The 21,252-nt window shown below is 35.2% G+C and overlaps 1 protein-coding gene across 2 annotated transcripts in view; it reads left to right on the top strand.

Annotated features, from left to right (window-relative positions):
* Positions 1–21,252, top strand: part of GLIS3 (GLIS family zinc finger 3) — a 417,797-nt gene that overhangs the window by 7,057 nt on the left and 389,488 nt on the right. The window contains exon 2 of one of the 2 annotated variants that reach the window (XM_016138333.2): positions 6,170–6,656. The exons of the other annotated variant lie outside the window; for it this stretch is intronic. Coding sequence (XP_015993819.2) covers positions 6,269–6,656 — 388 coding nt within the window. The 5' untranslated portion in view covers positions 6,170–6,268. The remainder of the gene's footprint in view (positions 1–6,169; positions 6,657–21,252) is intronic. 2 annotated transcript variants of the gene reach the window in all.

The following is a 21,252-nucleotide window of genomic DNA, read 5'->3' as shown; positions in this document are numbered from 1 at the left end:
TGCTAATTAAAAAGCAAAGTGAAAGATAATAGTGTCAGGAGTGTAGCTTTGTATTATTTAATCCTTATTTTTCAGAAAGCTAAAAATGCCAAACATTTAGATCTTTGTTACAACTATATTGTTACAACTATATTTTGGTATTTGTTTTACTTTGGCTGTTCAACTCTGTCTATATCTCTAGCTGTTCTTGATAGGTACCTGGGCAGGAAGATAGTCCAGATGCTTTTATCACAGTAGCTTTTATGTTTTTTAAACAGTAACGAATCATAAATTTTTTATTTATCTAGAACACATGTATACACATAGATATACAGACACGTACACCACAAATAATTGAAATAAAACGATATTTAACCATTAATACATTTGATGCACACTGATAGCTTATATTTAATTCTAGTTGGTTCTATTTCATTAAAAATTCTTTCACCATTGAAAAATTGATTTCAAGGCCCACCAATGGATTACAACTAATTTGAACAACACTGCTTTAGAAAGAGTACTTTGTTAAATATGCATCTAGGAACTTATGGTTCATATTCAATTTAGACCAAGGCATCATTTGTCTTAAAAATCTTTTTGATTCCAAGTCATTCTCATTTGTGTGGTTTCTTACAGCTGACCAAGGAAATCCCTAATTATCCCCCTCTCTCTTGCCAGTTTTGGTAGGGCCACAGTTTTCTAGAACTTTCTGTACTCATTGATGAGTTAATGACTGAGGCAAAGTAAATGAAATACTTGTAGGTAATTACTACTAAAAGTAGTGACATTTAGTAAGTTTGGAAGATATGAGGCTCATATAGATGCACTGAAGTGTGGAAAGTGGATTTTAAGAGAGGTTATTGAACTTTTAATATTGCTTTCCAGCAGTATTTTCCTCAAAGTTCTGAATTTCTTCTAGAATTCTGTGATTACTAGCATTATGTATAAGATTCTCAAAGCTGCTTCTAATTTTTAAGTTAGGATTAACTAACAAACAATAAATTCCTACATTGGATTTGGTCATTTCCCTTTTTCCACTCTCTTCTCTTTCTCTCCCCCTCTCCTCCCTTTCTTCCCTTTCTTTCATCTGTGTCCTGTTCATATTTGCTGCCCATATTTTGAATATCATAACCACTAGTTTAAATTTAAAAGGGCATTGCCAGATATTTTACTCTGTAAATTTAGAGAAAATTAATTCCTTTTGAAAGTTTTATGAAATATACAAATTTTTTAAAAGTTAAAATGTGTATATCTCTAGATAGTTAAGGATTGGAATCCACAGATAAAACAAAGTCAGGGATTCTATATTATCTTTTCTTTGGAAGAATGGTCTTGAATCTCTGAAGGGAACATTAATTTGTCTCCATGATTTTAATTGGCATAACTCAGAAAGAGTACTTTCTGAGTTAGAAAGAGTACTTTCTCTTTTCGATTTCATCTTATTTGTGATTATATTGCTTGAGTAATATCTGTACATTTTAGTATTCAAAATAAATATGTTGTCAGAATTACCGACATTAGACCTTGGGGATGTCCAAATGTCTATAGGTTCTAAATGTAATCTCCTTAAATTTTGCTCCACATCCCAATGACACGGAATTATCCCAACCCTGTTTCTATGTAACTTCTGTTGTAAAGTCTGTGAATCTGTCAGTTTTACTGAATAAAGTTATGAAACGACAGAAATGATCAACTATACTTTGTTGTGGATTACTCTATCACAATATAGTAGTCTCCCTTTCAATTTCGAGAAAAGATATTGTACATATCCAATGTATTTCCTCTATAATATCCTTCAGCTTCACAGGCTCATGTTTGCACTTTCCTCATGTTAAAATTGCAGACAAGAATAATTTTGATTTATTGGTGACATCTAATATAGCTGTGTTTATATTGTTGCCAATAAAATGACTTACACGATTGGTTTTTGTTTATACAATCTTTTCTGAGGAATCAGTCACCTGTGTTAGGACAAGGTACATTCTGCTTATTAAAATGAACTCCCAGAATCTAAGAACATTCAGCTCTATCTGTCCTTGATTGAATTGCAAAATGTGCTTCACATTGCAGCCGTGCATGAGAATAACTTATATTATCTATCAATAGACTTTTCATTTCTATATTCTCTGGTTATAAAAGCTGTAACTAGAGAAGCCCATGGGAATAGCATGGCCTATTAATGATCAAGGCAGCGACGTTGAAAAGACAACGTTAATGAAATTATACAATCATTAACCCAAAAGGAAAAAATAAAAAGAATCAATAAAAACTCTGTTTTAGATGTCTCAGACATATATATAGGAAGCCAGCTCAGGAGCAGTTTGTTCGCTGACCAGTATTTTGTGCCTCATTATCAGGTTTTCTATGCAGGGTAAGAAATGCTTGTGGCATAAGGAATGGAAAATGTAACAAAGGCTAAATGTAGCCTAAGGAAATGAAATGATGTATGAAAATTAATAATTAACCAGCTCATCAGATGAATTATGACTCTAGATGAGTTTATTAATGATATTTACTAAGTAAGGGCTTTGGCTATAAATAAGCATTATAGAGTTTGTGTTTTTGGAATTTTCTTGAATGGATGAGTTAACATTGCTTTCTGTTTAGTTAATCTTTTAGTTCGTGAGAAACAGTGCCTGAGCATGGGGTAGAAGGTAGTCATAATTTTTGTATTTTGATTAAAGTCGTAGGTCTTCCAGAAAACTAGTGAAATTATTAAATGATTCCGTGCCTTAATTTCTTTAGGAGTTAAGTAAATTTCCTCTCTGACCTGACTTATAGGAGTGTTTTTTAAGAGTTTGAAAGTGGTCAGATGGAAAGACTTATTAACTATATGTTGACTCATATAGCAGAATGAATATTTTTATTGTTTGAACAAACAGAGTATTAAAAATCTAAGTGTATCAATATGTCAGATCTTAAGTACCCAAATCTGTACTTCTGGTTGGATGTTTCTTTCTTCTTCTTCTTCTTCCTTCCTTTTTCCTTCTTCCTTCCTTCTTCGTTATTTCTTCCTTTTCTTTCTTCTTTCTTCTTTCTTTCTTTTTTTTTTTTTGTTGATACCCTGACATGGAGTAGTTGGATGGAGGACAGAGGAGATGGTAATGCTGGAGAACTTGTTTTTAAATAGAAAGATGCTCTTCCAATAGAATCCTACCAGTTAGTTTTTGATACTGATTAGTTGTGATTTTACTATTTGGCAAAAGGTAGAAAAATGTAATTCTAATATTCATTTTTTAAAATAAGTGTTGTCTTTCAGTGTTGCTGGCATGAGAGCCTCCTATCAGCTCTTGCTTTGATGGAGTGAGTAGATTACTATTTTTGCTTCCATGTCTACTCAATTTTTTTTTTTAATTTAAATGCCATAGGTATAAAATCTACATACTTATCCTTGATCGTGGTAAATAGGCACTTTTGCTAATCTTCCTTATCTTAATTAGCTGGAAGAACAAAATTTCAAGAGACTATAGTGATTATCACTAACTTCCTCATTATATATATGCTGAAAACTTAAGTTCAGAGAAGTTATAAATGATTTGCTAGCAGTAGAGCTCAGGTATCCTGACTTATAGTTGAGTGCTCTTTTTACTGTGACTTAAAAGTTAGCATCTTATTCCTTTTTTGTTACCAAGTAGACTTAGAATTATACATGATCATATGGCCTACTTAAAAAACACATAAAATATAATATGAATAGACAAAATTGACTTTTAAATTCTGGTATATACTGCTTGACAAATCTTTTGGTATGATTAACACAAAAACCAGATCATTAGGCATATTTTCACATATAATTTATTTATTTTTTGACTTGAGGCTGCATTTTCCCAGCTCACATGCCATTGACCTATTGGTTTTTCTTTAATGTTGGGATTAATCACTTTACTTTCTGGCTGTTGCTTTTTTAGTAATAAAATTTAAGTATCATTTTGTTATTGTTTTTCTTTTAAACTAAAACTAATTAAAACAGGAATACAATTTATAAAAAAATAAAAATAAGATAAATAGCCAGCCTGACAGGCAGCTATAATTAAGTTCTCAGTGTTTCAATTATTTTTCCTTCTTACAATCTTACCTTATTAATGGTTTAGTATAATGCTAAGTATCTATTTATGTGTTTTTATCCAGATTTAATTGATTATAATTCCTGCTTGTATATGATCTTGCTGCCAAAAATGATTCCCTTATTTTTAAAAAACTTGGAAATGGGCATAGTCTGCAAATCTGTAGACACTTGTCACTTGGACCATCGTCTTAGTGACTCATATTTCCAGTCATGTTGGATGATTCCTCATTTTCAACAAATTGCCAATACAACATATTTATTTTGCCTTCTTTTTTGGTTGGTACTGAATAAGTGCTTTCTTCTGCAGGGTTCATAGTGCTCAGAAAATGCTATTTTATCTATAAGTAGAGACTAGATGACCAATGTAATCTGGCAAAGCACAGAGACAGTAAATGATTCTTGCCCACAATCAATCAATAAAACAGACCAGATGGTAATATACTCTAGTTCTTCTAAAAGGGCACAGCAAAAAAGGCATTGGAATTTTTCCAATGTAAAAGAAAAAGAAATCTTACAACCTATCCGATACCAGGGTTTATTTATTATTTCATAAAGAAACTTAAATGATGTAGGTTTGGATAAACCTGGATTTATTTGTTCATTCTTGGGCGCTATAGTGAAGGGAAGGGCAAGAATAAGGCCTAGGAGTGCTTCTGAGGACTAGATGGCATGGCAGTATTAAATGTGACAGACCGATAGAATTAATAGAATAGTGAACTGGTAAAGATGAAGAAAACATTTCAAATTTTATATTGTTAGTAGGTTTTGAAGTTCATCAACATATGGTCACACATAGTCAATTTTGCAGAAGGCATAATGAGTGCTTGACTTGAAAATTATTTATTTTTGATTTTCTAAAATAATAAAAGAAAAACAACTCTTTACAAGAAGTTTGTCTTTCTTGATATCCTGTCCTTTATGACTGATGGAGCCATTCATTTGGGAGATGAGTTGGAAATAGTTGTCTAAGGCACTGAGTGGGTCATACAGAAAATGTAGAAATTACCCAGTTGAGGATATCTGGGTACTACTGCTTTACGCCCAGTCTGCATTTTCTGTGCTAGTTCATCTTTGATTTCTTCCCATGACCATCGTGTCTATATAGAAAAATAAATTGTGACTGTGTTTATTATTCATTAAGAGTAGTAACACTTAGTCACCTCATTGACTGAACATACATTTTCGGGAGCTATTGATCAAGGGAGGGAACAATTTTTTCTAATAATTTGTAACCAGGAAATACTGACATTATTGCATATGGATGGATGATAATGTCCTGTACTCATGTCAGTACTTTTGATTCTCATCTGCTACTTGAAGAAAGGGGTAGTGGGGTTAGAGATGGAAGCTTTGCGTAACTGTCATCGCTTTAGCATTTGTGGTACATGATGAACATACTCACCTTTAGAAAGGCTGTTCTTTTCTTTTACTTTCCATAAAGCATTTTTTATAGACTTTCCTAGATCTTAGTGGAAGGTGAGAGTATTGTGATGTTGATTCTAATTCAGGATTAATATGGAACTAAGACTTTAATGCTGCTGTGAGTACTTGGATATGTGGCTATATGAAGGCTTTTTGAGAGCCCCAGGCCCATGTTTTTTCTTTATGAATCTAGGGACTGTGAAAAATTTGCTCTTAGAGTAAAAATCATAGATGATTTAATGTCCTCATAATCTCACTTAGAGGCTATATCTGCCATTTCTTTCTTTACTGGAACCTTTGACGTATAGGCCTCACAGCTCATGAAGGTGATTCTTTTTGGTTTCCCAAGACTCACTGTAGCAAAAGTGAGTATGGACTGATCCTCTAGGGAGCAAAATAAGTTTCATTTTGCAAGCTGGCACCAGCAGATTGGTTATAGTTGCCAAGAGCACTGTATTGAGAAGGGGTCAGTGGCAAACAAAACAATGCAGTGATCAATAATCCATGTCTACTGTGAACACAAGTGGGGAGAGTACCTGCAAATGAACCATGTACTTGATGACCCTGCTCTACATAAAAGGCCATTTTGCTAAGAATGCTTCTCTTCTTCCTGAGATGAATCCTACACAGGTTGAAAACTTGCGGTAACTCTTTTTCCATTTTACTTTTAAAAATGCCTACATTTATTTTTTTAAACAGGCTAATAACTCACACCATGGATAACTTATTGGACTTTGCCTGAAAGGAGTCATTAGTGCCATTGGATATTTGATCATCTTGGCCACAGGTTTTTTCAGAATGAATGGAAGGTCATGCAGCATGAATCTCCACCGGACGTCAGGAACCCCACAGGGGCCTGGAATGGTCAATGGCCAACACATTGCTCCTATTCGAGCCCACTCAGGGACTCCTGGCCCCTCATCCTGTAGCAGCACATCAAGCCCTGCTGTTGGAAGCCTTGCTAACAGTCTCCATCTCAAGATGCCCTCGGGAGGAGGGATGGTTCCTCAGAGCAACATGGCTGAGAACCCCATCCATCTGCCCGCCTTGAGCCCCCGGAGACAGGTGCTCACCAATGGGAAGTCACGATTCCAGGTCACCCAGGCCGGAGGCATATCAGGGCCACATACTTTAAAGCCAAAGCAGCAGGAGTTTGGAAGTCATTTTCCTCCAAATCCTGGGAAAGGTAGGACTGTCTTTCTGGGATCTTTGAAAAGTGAAAACAACTTTTTTCTCCTCCTAGTTCCTTCTACCAGAAAATCCTATGGAAAATTACATGATTCAATATCAGGGTCAAAGTTGATGGTTTCATATAATGTATAGCTTGTTTGGTGACAGGGAGTATATGTACATGTATGTGAGGGTTAGTGGGGCCACAGTGGTAAATGTGATATTCCATGGAACAGTGAAACAGAGTGGAAGATAGAAAGATCAGAAATGGGGAGGTAGAGTGGTGATGGTGGTGGAAGAGAAAAAGCAAGTTTAGCAAGATCCTACCCTCTGGATACACAAAGCTCTGCCTTGGTGCACCAGTGGACTAGATTCTGTAGGCCATGGAGGAGAGAGAGGGCTGGCTGGAATCATCATTCTGCTAGTTAGGTGCTAGAAGAAAGGTGGTGTTTGGAAGGAAAAAATTAAAAAAGGGAGAAATTAAAAAAGTTTTTATTTTATATTACTTTCAGGTATACAGCACAATGGTTAGACATTTATATAATTTATGAAGTGATTGCCCCTCCGATTACTCTAGTACCCACCTGGCACTACACACAGCCATTACAAAATTATCAACTAATATTTTCTATGCTGTACTCCATATCTCTGTGACTGTTTTGTAACTACTAATTTGTATTTCTTAATCCCTTCACTTTTTTCACCCAGTGCCCCCCCCCCCCACAACCTCCCTCCCATCTAGCAATCACCACTGTATGAGTCTTTTATCGTTTTGTTTGTTCATTTATTTTGTTCTTTAGATTCCACATATAAGTAAAATCATAAGATATTTGTCTTTCTCTGTCTAACTTATTTCACTTAGCATAATATCCTCTAAGTCCATCCATCTATCCATGTTGTTGCAAATAGTAAGAGTTCATATTTTATGGCTGAGTAAAATTTCATTATATATCAGTACCATAATTTCTTTATCTAATCATCTATTGATAGGCACTTAGGTTGCTTCCTCATCTTGGCTGCTATAAATAGTGCTGCAGTGAACATAGGGGTGCATAAATCTTTTTGAATTCATGTTTTGGTTTTCTTTGGATAAATTTCCAGAAATTTTTTAAGGAACCTCCAAACTGTTTTCCATAGTTGCTGTACCAATTTACAATCCCACCAATAGTACATGAGGGTTTCCTTTTCTCCACATCCTCACCAATATGTGTTGTTGTTGTTTTTTAATTTATTGATGATGGTCATTCTGACAGGTGTGAGGTGATATCTTATTGTGGTTTTTACTTTGCATTTTTATGATAATTTGTGACCTTGAGCATCTTTTCATATGTCTATTAGCCATCTGTATTTCCTCTCTGGAGAAATATCTGTTTGGGTCTTCTGCCTCTTTTTTAATTGGATTTTTTAATTTTTTTTGGTGTTGAGTTGTATGAGTTCTTTATAAATTTTGGTTATTAACCACTCATCAGATGTATCTTCTCCCATTCAGTAGGTTATCTTTTCATTTCGTTGATGGTTTCCTTTGCTGTGCAAAACCTTTTTCGTTTGATGTAGTCCCATTCATTTACTTTTTACTTTTTCTTTTGTTTCTGTTACCTGAGGATATCTAGCAGAAAAAACTATTACTAAGCAATATTTTTTTGTTTAGGAATTTTTGTCTAGGAGTTCTTTGGTTTCAGGGCTTATATTTAAGTCTTTAATCCATTTTGAGTTTATTCTTGTCTATAGTGTAAGAAAGTGGTATAGTTTCATTTTTTTTGCATGTATGTCCAGTTTTCCCATCACCATTTATTGAATAGACTGTGTTTACCCCATTATGTATTCTTGCCTACTTTGTCATGGATTAATTGGCCATATAGGCATGGGTTGATTTCTGGGCTCTCTATTCTGTTTCATTGATTTATGTGTCTATTTTTATGTTAGTATCACACTGTTTTGATTACTATAGCCTTATAGTATAATTTGATATCAGAAAACATGATACCTCCAAGTTTGTTCTTCTTTCTCAAGATTGCTGTGGCTATTCAGGGTATTTTGTGGTTCCATATACATTTTGGGATTATTTGTTCTAGTTCTGTGAAAAATGCCATTGGTATTTTGATAGGGATTACACTGAATCTATAGATTGCTTTGGGTGGCTTGGACATTTTCATGATGTTAATTCTTCCTATCCATGAGCATGCCATATGCTTCCATTTATTTGTATCTTCTTCCATTTCTTTTTCCAATGACTTATTTTCCAAGTACAGGTCTTTTACCTCCTTGGTTAAATTTACTTGTTGGTATTTTGTTGTTTTTGATGAAATTGTGAATGATATTGTTTTCTTAATTTCTCTTTCTGTTCATCATTGGTGTCTAAAAATGCAACCAAGTTCTGAATATTAATTTTGTATCCAGCTACTTTACTGAATTCAGTTCTAACAGTTTTTTTTTTTTTTTGGTGGAATCTTTAGGGTTCTCAAGGGAAAAATTTTAATAGCTAATAAAATGAGGAATTAGTACATAAAAATGATAAAAATTATTTTAAGAGCAGAACCTATAACTTTCCTAATACAACTAGTGACAAGAGAAGGAAACTAGAAGAGAATAATGAAAGATGCTTTTTTGTGCTGGTGGAGAACTAGAAAACCTGGTTAATTTGAAATGCAGAGAAAATGTGCTTTAAAAGTTTGAATTACCATGTATTTTATTTTATTTACCTTTCAAAAGTTTTATAAGAGTTTATTTGAACCAAAACTGATGACAGTTGTTGGTAAGCAAGACCTCAAATGCTCCAGATTGCTATATATTTTAAATTAAAGGATAATTGTTAGAGAATAGCAAATTATTTGAATGACACACTGTCTCTAGAAATTGTTGTTGACTTAATGAGCTTGTATTGAAAATGTTGTATATATTTGGGCTAGAAAATAAAGAGTATGTATACCATGTAAAATGTAGCTTTATTATATAAAATAGCACAATTATATGTTTTAGGTATTTTGGCATTTGGTTTTAAATATTTATATTGTGTTTATACCACCAAATGAAATTACAAGCAGCCTGTGAATAGCCATCCACTCAATTAACTTATCACTCACCCAAATTATTGCAAATTACGGTTTGTATCAGGCAAGTAACAAAAAAGTTGTTTTATTGTATGTATTTCTGTATATGCAGAAGTTGGTATAAATTGGTAGATTAAAAAAACCTAGATATACATGTACCTTTCTGTCTTTTGTATCTATTTATTTTGGTCCAGGTTTTGTTGTTTTATTTCTTAGAGCTACTGATATTAAATATAAGTATAGGAAAAACTTTCCCTGGGGTTTGCATCCAAAATAGCTCTGTCATTGTCAGGTTGCTATGTTCATGGTAAGCAAGTTAAGCCCCTTAATGTTAAGCTCCTGTGTTTAGATTTTAAGGGGCTTAGGCCCAGTAAAATTTTTCAGCTCAGGCTTGCCTAGTGAACTGTAGCTGGCTTGTATATATACTTGTGTTTGAAATCCTGACTGGCAATAATAATGGTGATAACATTAATAACTTGCATTATTATAGCATAACTCAGTAGGTGTCAGGCACTGTGTTAAGTGCTTTCCAGAACAGAGTTTCAGTTATTCCTCATAACAACCTTGAGTTGTATGCTACTGTTGATCAACTTATAAGGCAACTAAGGTCTAGAAAGAATAACTCAGCGTTGCCCACCAGTAAGGAGTTTGGGAGTATTACTTTGATGGGGATTACAAGTGGTTATGATTATAATAATGGTTTTTACTCCTGATTCTTCTCTTTCCAATTTTCTGGCTCCTTCCTCAGCATCCAAGCTATAGTGCCTATTCAGGATCTGCATGGTTGGGGCATACATAAGTATGGATAAAGGGTCAAGGACACCTTTATTATTATCCCCCTTGGCCTTGCAACTTGAATACCACCAGTGGTATGGATATTGTCTGAAGTGGCTGAATGTGTCTCTTTCAGATCCTGGTTGACAGTTCCTAAACTAAGCCAGTAACTAACTAGTTGAGAATGGTGATCTGGGACTGTTAGAACTTTATCCAATCATTTATTTAACAAATAATTATTGAGCATATGTTATGCGCGAATCACAGTTAGTTAAGAAAACATAGTTGTGGCCCTTAAGGAGTTGAAATCAGACAAATAAATGGGCAGTTAAAATAAAGCACTCTTAGGGCTCTGATAGGAATACACTCAGGGTGATATGGCAGCATTTAGAGGGGTTCCCAGCTGGTGTTCGATAAATAGATCTGGGAGGAAAGTAAGATTCCTAGGTGGATATCTGAAGGATGAAGAGCTAGTCTTGTCATTATACAGTGTGCATGTTGTGTGCTTGTGTGTGTGTGTGCGTGCGTGCACATGCACATGTGTTTGTGAGGGGCTGTCTGGAACTAATTCTAGGTAGAGAGAAAAGCTTACACAAAACCTGAAGAGGAGAGATCATTGTGTATTTCATGGACTTTCACGTGGTTCCATATTAGGGGGCATGGAGACTATAGTTAAGAGATGAGGCTGGAGAGGAATAAGAAACCAGATGAAGAGTCATGAATGATATATGAAGGTGTTTAGATCTATCCTGAGGACACTGGTGAGCTATGGAAAGATTTTAACCTGGTAGTGATGTAATAAGCTTGAGGCTGACATTTCTCCTTGGTTTTGTCATTGTTTTTTTACGGGTTATTGATAATGTCATGCCCCAGAGGGATAGCTACCAAAGAACCAGTGACCCTGTGGGTGTATTTGTCAGGGTTCTCTAGAGAAACAGAACTAATAGGTAATATATCTATATCTATATATGTCTATGTCTATGTCTGCCTCTATGTTTATGTCTTTGTGTATGTCTATGTTTATGTCTATCTCCAATAGAATATATATATTGTCTATTTGTCCCTCCATTTGTCCATCTGTCCATCCAAGAGACATATATAAAAAGATATACCTATTCACCTGATGATGGAGGCTGACAGGTCCCAAGATCTGTAGGATGAGTCAGCAAGCTGAAGACCCAGGAGAGGTGATGATTTAATTGTCATCCAACTCTGAAGGCTTAGAACTAGAAGAAGTAATGGTGTAGTTCCTGTCTAAAGGGAGCAGACGTGAGACCCAGGAAGAACTGATGTTTCAGTTTGAGTCCATAGGAAAAAGCCAGTGTCTCAGTTAACAAGCACTCATTCAGGAAAGAATTCTCTCTTACTTGATGTAGGGACAAACTTTTGTTCTATTCAGTTATTCAACTCATATTAGGAAGGGCAGTCTGGAATAGGAGATGAAAGTGGTCCTATGTAATCTGATTCCAAGGTTTGAGAAGCAGTAGAGGGCACAATTGGAACACATATCCCATTAGTAATTGTGGTTAAGAATGAAATAAAAAATACTTTTATTTTTAATTTATTTGTAGTATTTTTTCCCAACAGTTAAGTTGTTAGTACATAAATACTCTTAAGTTGTTGACACCTAACTAAATAAATAGGTGTTCCTTTTGGCCTAGGGGCACCATGAGGAAATTACCGACATTAAGAATGCCGTGAACTGAGAACATTTGAGAACCTCTGTTACAAGAGTTTATTTTTCTCATACAAGGAGTGAGCCAAGGTGATGCTGCTAATGGTTGGAAACTCAGGGATGTCAGGTTCAAGTTCATGGAGCTTTTCTTCGTCTTTCCCCCTTGGTTATACAATGGCTGCCTCACTCTAGCTCCAGCTATGAAGTCTGTCTTCTGAGGAGGGTGAAAGAGGAAGGAAGAAGGACAAAAGGCAAAAAGACAAAAGTGACAATTCCCCCTAAATAGACCCCTTTAATCAGATTTCTCAGGAATCCCACCCAGCTATTCCCACTTACTTAGCCAATCATACAAACAAATAACACTCATTCTTTGTTCTTGAATTTACCTTTTTTAAAAAAGGGAGATTTTGTTGCATATTATTTTGTATTGTTCTGTTATGTTACATTATAGTTTACTTTTTTTGCATTTGCCACCATTCTCTCTCTTTCACTCAGGTAAGTTAAACTATTTGTAAGTTGCAGACATTGTAACACTTCACTGCTAAATTCCTAAGCAGGTAATTTCATCCTGTATAACCAGAATATATTAATAATAACCAAGGAATTTAACTTTGATACAATAGTATTATTTATATATAGTTCTCTCTTAAAATTTAGTAAATATTTTAATAATTTTATATTATTTTATATTTTACTTCACTTATGTTATCATTTATAATATAAACTATTATTTTATTTCCCTACTTATAATCTAAATATCCTTCATAGCCATTTTTTTCTTTTGATCTGGGACCTAATCAAAGATCATGCATTACATTTGGTTGTCATGTCTCTTAATCTACTTCGATGGCCCTTTTCTCCTGCCTTTTCTTTGTGTTTCATGACAAATAAGTTGTTACTTTTAAAGAGTTTAGGTTAGTTGTCTTACAATCTGTTTTGTCTGAATATTTCTTCATGATTGGGTTCATATTAAACATTTTTGGTAGGCCTACTACATAGGTGATTTGTGTACCACCCATTACATTACACCAGAAAGCACTGAATGCTCATTTGTACTAGTATTTGTGACATTGCTGTTGATTGTCTGGCTAAGGTGGTGTTACCAGATCTCTGCATTGTGAAGGACACTAAACCTTGCAAAATTAGTAAATGATCTTATGAGAATATCTTGTTCTCCAATAATCTTACATGGCATTCATTGATGATCCTTGTCTGAATCAATTATTACAGTGTAGATTTTCTGATTCTGTCATTCCTTCTAAGTTTATTAGCTGATATTCTTCTGGAAAGAAGAGCTTCTCTCTCCTCTATTTTTGAGAAAAACTATAGACTCATGTATTCTTTTAAAAAATTTACTATGTTTTAATTCATTACCATCACTATTATTTCTGATGTTCACATTGTCTTAGATTTGGTTAGTAGGAGCCCCTTCAAGTCAATTCCTATGTCCTTTTGATATGTTCCTATTAAACACTTCCTTGCTTTCATATATAACAATGTTCTAAGCTCACTTGCACTTCTCTGCCCCAGACCTGGAATCAGCCACTTTTCTAAAAAGCTCAGGTCTCTTTTAGTGGGAAATGATATTTGGAAAACTAGATGAAAGGGTGTTCTTATTGGCTTAGGGATGTCATTGCTTATGGGCCCTTTTCATGGACAGTGTTAGGAAATATGTCAGAATGAGATCATGAGTTTCAGTTAAAATATAACATTACAGAGTTCTTCCTCACACTTCCTTCTTGCACATTTGCCAGTGGGACCCCTGATTCTCAGCGACATCAGTGTGTTTATTTTCTCTGACCTACAATAGTTACTTTTTAGCTTTACATTTTAAAGTAGTAGAAATTAGTTTTAAAAATGATTTCTTATGACATATAAAATTTTAATGTGCTGAGATAAGAATGTTTGCATTTATCTAAGCCACTGTATGAATGTGGAGGATGTTCTGTAGTTGGCAGCTTCCTGGCCTTGCTAGGATTGGTGAGTACAGAATCCCAGTTATTTTGTACCAATAATGTTATTTTCCCTGACTTACTGCTCAGCAGTTAAGAATTGTAATTAGACTGGCAGAAATGCATTTTTCAAAGCATCTGGGAAATCAGTTTTATGATCTCTACTTTAAACACATTTGACATAGCTATTTAAATATTTAAGACAGTTCCACATTCGTAGTACCAGTAGGACTATATAATTGGGAAGATTTTCATTGTAAAGGTTTTTTATTTTACTTCAGGGCCTCTGACATTTCTTGTTGGGCTCTGCTGTCCTTGGAGACAAAGGGAGTTAGTTATTCATTAGCGCTTGTGGGTTATTCATTATTGTTGGTCAAAAAAAGCAGAATAATACCAACAAGGGACACCAAACTAATTGGGAATAAAAAACTCTCCTGTGTCACTTAAGGCTAGCATATCTTGTTAAGACTTGGTTTAAGAAAAATAATGTATTGTGTGAACCTAAGAGGTCTAAAAATGAATGTACTTTCAATAACACATCAAGTTTTATTTTTGTTTTTTACTGTTTGTGGTTTGCTAATTCAATTGGTTTTTAACCTGGAGCTTAGTTTAGAGTTTGATTCCTTAGTGGATTGGCTAGCTTCATATTTTCCCCCATGCTGCTACATTATAATTTTAAAATACTGCCACTGATTTAAACTATTACTTTCCTATATCAGTCCTTCACTTCTGTCTATCGCTAGAAAAGAGACAATGAAAGAAATCTGTTAACACCAGTGAGTGAACCATGTTGAGTGTTATCATGTTAGAATTGGGGCAAGAATAGCACTTGGGGTCCTAAAGTTTTGAAGAGGTGCAGTTGCTGTAATAGCTAAAGAAAGTTGGAGCAAAATACTTGGTTACTTTTTTTCCCCACTTTTGCTTTTTAATCATTTATATTTCCTTGTACTTCCAACGTGGCTTCCTGCAGAATTAGAGCAAATAAAATTAATATTTTGTAAAAGGTTCCAAAAATAACCAAATCAGTCAGACCAAAGGCATTATTCCTATTGAGGTAGCCAGAGTTTTCATTTCGTCTTGCCAACAAGGCAGGTGAAACACAATGTTTATTTTTGTTTACTCTTTGGTCTACACAGGGTATACTTTGTGTGATTTATTGATGCTGGGTATATATAAATCAAATTGATGATGGATTTCCAAGTATTACTGAATGGCAGGCATGATTTGTCCCAGTTATAAAAGCGATTTGTCAGTCTCTTAACATTCCACCTTTAAAAGAATATATTCCGTTAACACCCCCTCTGCCCTACAGCACACCTCAAATGCTATAGGACATAAAGCTGAAATTTAACATCTGTTAGTCACCTATAGCATATTAATGCTGTTAAATAGCAATAGCTTTGGACTTGTACAGTACTTTTTAGTCCATAAACTTGCATTATTGATTGTCTGCTATGATTTAATCAAAGGTACCATCCTGGGAAGCAGGGCAAGTATAATTGGCCCCATTTTAGGGATGAAGAGACTTAGGCTCAGTTTGCTGAGATCTCATTCTTATGTGCTGCATTGAAAAGGACTCCACAATGAGAGCATGTGCTATAGGAGTTCTGAGAAATCTTGCCCCCTCTTCATTAGAGTTTATTGTTGCTGTCATTCCTGAAAGAGTATACCTGTAATTGGCTGACATAATAAACAGGTTAAAAAATGAGACTTGTGGTTGTGGGACCTTGCTACTCAAGGCTGAGGCCAGAAGCTTTAGCAGGGATTAAGGATCTTGGGTGGAGAGAAGGTGAGCATCAGAGAATTCGTGAGCTAACTCATTGGCTTTCCAGGTAGTCACCCACTTGTATGGCAGTCCCAGGTGCACTTGAGATGGTGCAACAGAAAGTGGTGTTTTCTTTTGAGAGTTAAATTAGGTGGTTAGTGTGAAAGTGCATTTTATATGATAAACTGCCAGAGGCACGTAAAGTATTGTTCTCTGATTGCAAATCCATGTAGGGCAGTATTGATCTCAATAAACCACTCAGCAACTGCTGCTGAGTAAGATGGCTGCACCTTGCTACCCTATTTGTTTATGTCACTTGTTCTTTGAAATTAAGACCTATATCTTAGTTATAGCTACCAAGTCTGGGCACTATGAAAAACTACTTGATGTATGGATATAGAACCCTAAATGCTCTCTATTTTCAGCTTGTTTCATAAGCTGGAAAGAAAACATTTAAACCACAGTAAACAAACACTGAGGTGAAATAGCATATTTTAAAAGTTTATCTTCCTTTTAAAGAATTCATTTTATTCAGATAGTGATCTTACAATTTGTCATCCAAATCAGAACACTTTTCAAGAGTGCAATGAGGCCCTCTTATAATTATGTTTGGGATTATCCTGGATGAACCGGAATGCAGGGTCACCTGAAATTTAGGGAGAAGGTTAATTTCATTTAGATTTAGAATTTTACCCAACTGCTTTAAGGTAAAGTAGTTCGATGTACAGGATTAGCCTCATGTCAGTTAATAGAAAAATTATTTCTTGGGCTCATTGAGTGATTATTCATATATTATTAGGTAGAATATGTTTCTAGTTGTTCTAGGGTTGAGAATAAGTAACCTAGTAATTATTTAGCAAACTTTCTATTTTCTACTACTGTTCCTAGCTTAACATATCTTAATTTAATCCTTCCCCACTATATGAAGTATCCCCATTAAAAGCATGAGAAAAGAGAGGCTTAGGAAGATTAAGAAACTTGACCAAGAATTCATGGGAATTTTAATCCATGTCTCACTGACTTCAGGGCCTTAAATGCTTCTATAGAATATGGTGTTTTGTTTGTTTGTTTGTTTGTTTTTGGCACAGAATTTGCCTCAAAAGGCTAGGTTCTTGGCGATTGAGAATGATTTCCTGAAAGACCCAGTATGTCTACCATAATTTCTACTATGTGTGGTGGTGTAGTGTCTGGTATATATTTATTTTGGAAAAAAAACAAACAAACCAAAAACAGCTGAAGCAGAAAACCTATTGCCAAATAAATTGCTGCAGGTGTTTTTGTTGATTTCTGTTAAAAGTACCTCTCCTTACTTGCTTAAGTTAGTGGTTTTGATGGCAATCAAGTAGCGAATATGATGGAAAAAAGAAAAGTATGGTAATGGCTAACTTTTTGAGCCTTTCACCTACATGGAGCAGAGCTGCTGGGCCACACAACTAGAGCATAAATTAGGGGGCCTTCCACGATGGCCCTGAGCTCAGAATTCTTTTTAATTCTCATAACAACTCCATGTGTCATTAGATTAAGAAAACTAAGCCTTGGAGAGGCGAAGTGATTTAGCAGTTTGTGTGGCAAAGCTGAGACTTAAATGCAGGTTCTCTGTGACCCCAGAGACTTGTGCCTTAACCATTCTACTGTGTTCTGTTGGGATGAGACAGGGAGCCTTTCTCCTAATAGCATTATGGGGAGCCAAGCTGGAGACCAGAGCTTTCTACAGAAAGCACACTGATTAACCAAGTATATTATTCAAAATTCTTTTGGTTGCAGGTAACTGAACCCACTGTGCAAGTTTATGTAAAAGGGGATTTATTATAAAAAACCAGGAGTGTTTCATGGAACCCAAGAAGAGGATGGACGACCCGATCCTTTGAAGGACCCATACTTCTTCTCCCTAGACAATGTGATCTTTTTTTTCTGCTTCCCTGACACATTACAAGTTGCTTCTCTCTCTCTCTCTCTCTCCTTCCCTCCCTCCCTCCCTCTCTCTCTCTTTTTAGTATCTGTATTAGTCAAGATTCTTTGGAGAAACAGAAACAATATGTAAAGAGATTTATTATAAAGAATTAGCTCACTCAATTATGGAGGCTGAGAAGTACCAAGATCTGCATTTGGCAAGCTGGAGACCCAGGAAGGTCAGTGGTTGAGTTCTTTTCCGAGCACAAAAGCTTAAGAACCAGAATAGTTGGCGGTATAAATTCCAGTCCAAAAGCTGGCATAGCTAATGTTTCAGTTCAATTTTGAAAGCCGGAAAAGACCAATGTCCCAGCTCAAGGCAGTCAGGCAGGAGAAGTTCCCCCTTACTTGTGCAAGGGTCCACCTTTTTGTTCATTTCAGGCCTTCAACTAATTGGATAAGGCCAGCCCACGTTGGGGAGGGCAATCTGCTTAACTCAGTCTTCCAAATCAGATGTTAATCTCATCCAGAAACACCCTTACAGACACATCCAGAATAATGTTTGGCCAAATGTCTGGAAACACTATGGCCCAATCAAGTTGACACATAAAATTAACCATCACAGTATCCATGTCCTCAACATGGCTCTGTCCCTGGCCATAAACATGTAATGTACTCAGAACTTAGGTGTTATGGGTCAATGAGGTAGTGCCTCTCTGTCCTATTTTTAGGATTCTTGGAAAGAGAGTCAGGTTGGTTCAGTGTGGATCAGGTCTGGTTTGTCCAACAGTGGGGGAAGAGCCTCATAGAATAAATATGAATCCCACCTCCTCAGAAAAGTGGAGTGTGGGTTGAGTAACAACTAGGAACTTGGTCACCTAAATTAAGTTAATTTTGGGGTTATGTCTATAATAACAGTGATATTTTCAAAGTTATCACAGAAATTGTGTCTTTAGACACAAAATAAAAGAGAGGATTTTGGAAGTATGACCACCAGCAAAATTTATTTTTAAGAAGTTTTTTTTCCCTCGTTTATTTTTCTTAAAAGATAAACCACTGAACTATATAAATCATGATGCTTTGCATCAGTCAGTGTTGGCCGCTGTGTTTTATAAGGTAACATTTTTTTTAAAGTAACCCCAATTTTCATTCATAGATGTGGGAATTAGGAAAGAGCATTTAATGGATGATCCATTAAACCTTTAGGTTTATTTTGTATTTAGATTTTAGTGAAGGGGAAGAATTTCTAGGCTTCAAATATGCAGACCTGTGATTTCTATTTGAAATCACCTTGAACACACAATAATTTGAAGTAGTTGGCTGTCAGATTTGAAAGTTTTCAACATGGTTGTTTCTTGTTGCCTTGAGTTATATAATCAAAGAGAATCTACTTGTGATTTGAATAATCCTGGCTTTTATGCCAGATTTTAATAGGAATCTATCAGACATAAATAATAGAAAATTAATCAATGAGTTAAATTCTTAAAAGTTGGGGAACATGAACTGGGTATTAAAACATTTTATTTTCATATTTGGCTCAGGTAATTTTTCCACTTAGAAGAAAATTCTGAACAATCATCCATTTTATTATTGTGAAGACTAAGATGGTCTTCTACTATTCCCATATCCTGAAATTCACACCTTGTATAATAGCCACCACTTGAATGTAGGCTAGATATAGTGACTTGCTTCTAACCATGACAAAGATGATGAAATGCTACTTCCATTATTAGATTACAAAAGATTTTGACTTCTGTCTTGCTATCAGACTTAACTGTCTTCTCAGTTAGTATGCTTTGATGAAGTAAGCTGCCATGTTGGAAAGCCCCATGTAGCAAGTAACTGAGAGAGGTCTCTGGCCAACAGACAGTGAGGTACTAAAAGCTTCTGTCCAACAACCTTCCAGAAACCGAATTTTGTCAACATCCATGTAAGCATCAAAGTAGATCCTTCCCTAGTTGAATCTTCAGGTGAGACTCTAGTTCTACCTGACACCTTGATTAAAGCTTTGTGCAAGACCCTGAAGCAGAGAACGTACCTCAGCCATGCTCAAGTACCTGGCCCACAGAACCTGAGATAATACATATGTTGTTTTAAGCTACTAAATTGGTGCTAGTTTGTTATGTAGCAAAAGATAACTAATATAGTTATCGTCTAGGCTTTTCTCTATTTCAGGAAGCACTAGAAAGTTAGGCAAAATCTAGGAACATGAGGGCAGAAACATGATAGGCTTAAAGATTAAGCAGAGCCAACTTGCAAAGTTTTATACAAATTACATTCACTTTACACATGTGGAAGTCAACATTCAGGGAAGTAAAATTATTTACCTAAGTTTACCTGACTTAAGATACGTATCTCATAAGAGGCAGAACCAGGGCTTGGATGCAGGTCTGTCTTACTCCAGGGCCCCTGCTCATTCCATGCATCAGGCTAACTTCTATAGGTCATGACAAACACTGGTGGCATATTTGCCTGGAAAACAGAATTAAATGACAATTCATCTTTAAGCATTTGTAAAGTAACTTCTGTTTGCTTATTGCCAGGCATAAATTTCCCTGTCTCTTTTTCTTTGCAGTGGTTTATTCCCACCAGATATTCTTTTTTGCTCTCATCCTTCTCTCCATCTAAACCTGTTTCAGTCCTATTTTTATTGCCTTCTTTATTATTCTCAAACAAAATTCATAGACAGGATTATGTACCTACACACATAATTAAAAAAAAATATTTTTACAACTGAAATACAAGAGAAATTAAAAAAACATAATTTATAATAAAATAATATGCATTTAAATATGAAAACTATACTAGAAGACATAATGAAGTAGTTAGATATGCTTGCATCTGAATGTGGAACTAGCCAAAATTCTAATGATTCAGAATTGTATTTGTCGTATTGAAGGTTCAGATATCTAGTTGCTTTACTTTCATTGATAACATTATATGAAATGGTGAACAATACTTCATTATATTTTTATCAAAACAGTGATCAATTTCCCTTTGATTTGCACTGTAACTTCATTTTAGATAATTTAGCATAAATAAGAAACATGAAAAGAAAATGGACTTACATTCTAAACTTAGATAATTATAAACAGGTTTTTACTTACATGAATGTTTGGTGAGACACTTAAAAATCATGTGGGATGTGGGGTAATTCTGTGTGTTCAGGACTGTGTATTTATCTCTGCCTTCACCATTCAACACTAATATTGGTGACAATTCAGAATGCCCCTAGAATTTCCAGATGTCTCCTAGGTGGCAGCGTTCTCTAAACTCACTGATCTAAATCTAAATCTATTTTTAGTAAAAGAACTGAACTGATCAATTGATTAAAGTACAATTTTCAAAGGTGTTTGTGTTCTGACTGGGTCAAAATCTTAAGACAAAGAAAGACGTTGTTCACGATAGAATTTGTGGGGGTTAGGTAAATGGCAAAGTGAAAGGTGAACCCCTTTTTGCAACTCTTATGTGGCATATGTGTACTCTTTATATTTTTGATTCTAGTCTTA

Source organism: Rousettus aegyptiacus, unplaced genomic scaffold, assembly GCF_014176215.1.
Source record: "Rousettus aegyptiacus isolate mRouAeg1 unplaced genomic scaffold, mRouAeg1.p scaffold_m13_p_3, whole genome shotgun sequence".
Lineage (NCBI taxonomy): Eukaryota > Metazoa > Chordata > Mammalia > Chiroptera > Pteropodidae > Rousettus > Rousettus aegyptiacus.
Note: the sequence above shows the minus strand (reverse complement) of the source record. Positions and strands in the feature narration are given on the sequence as shown.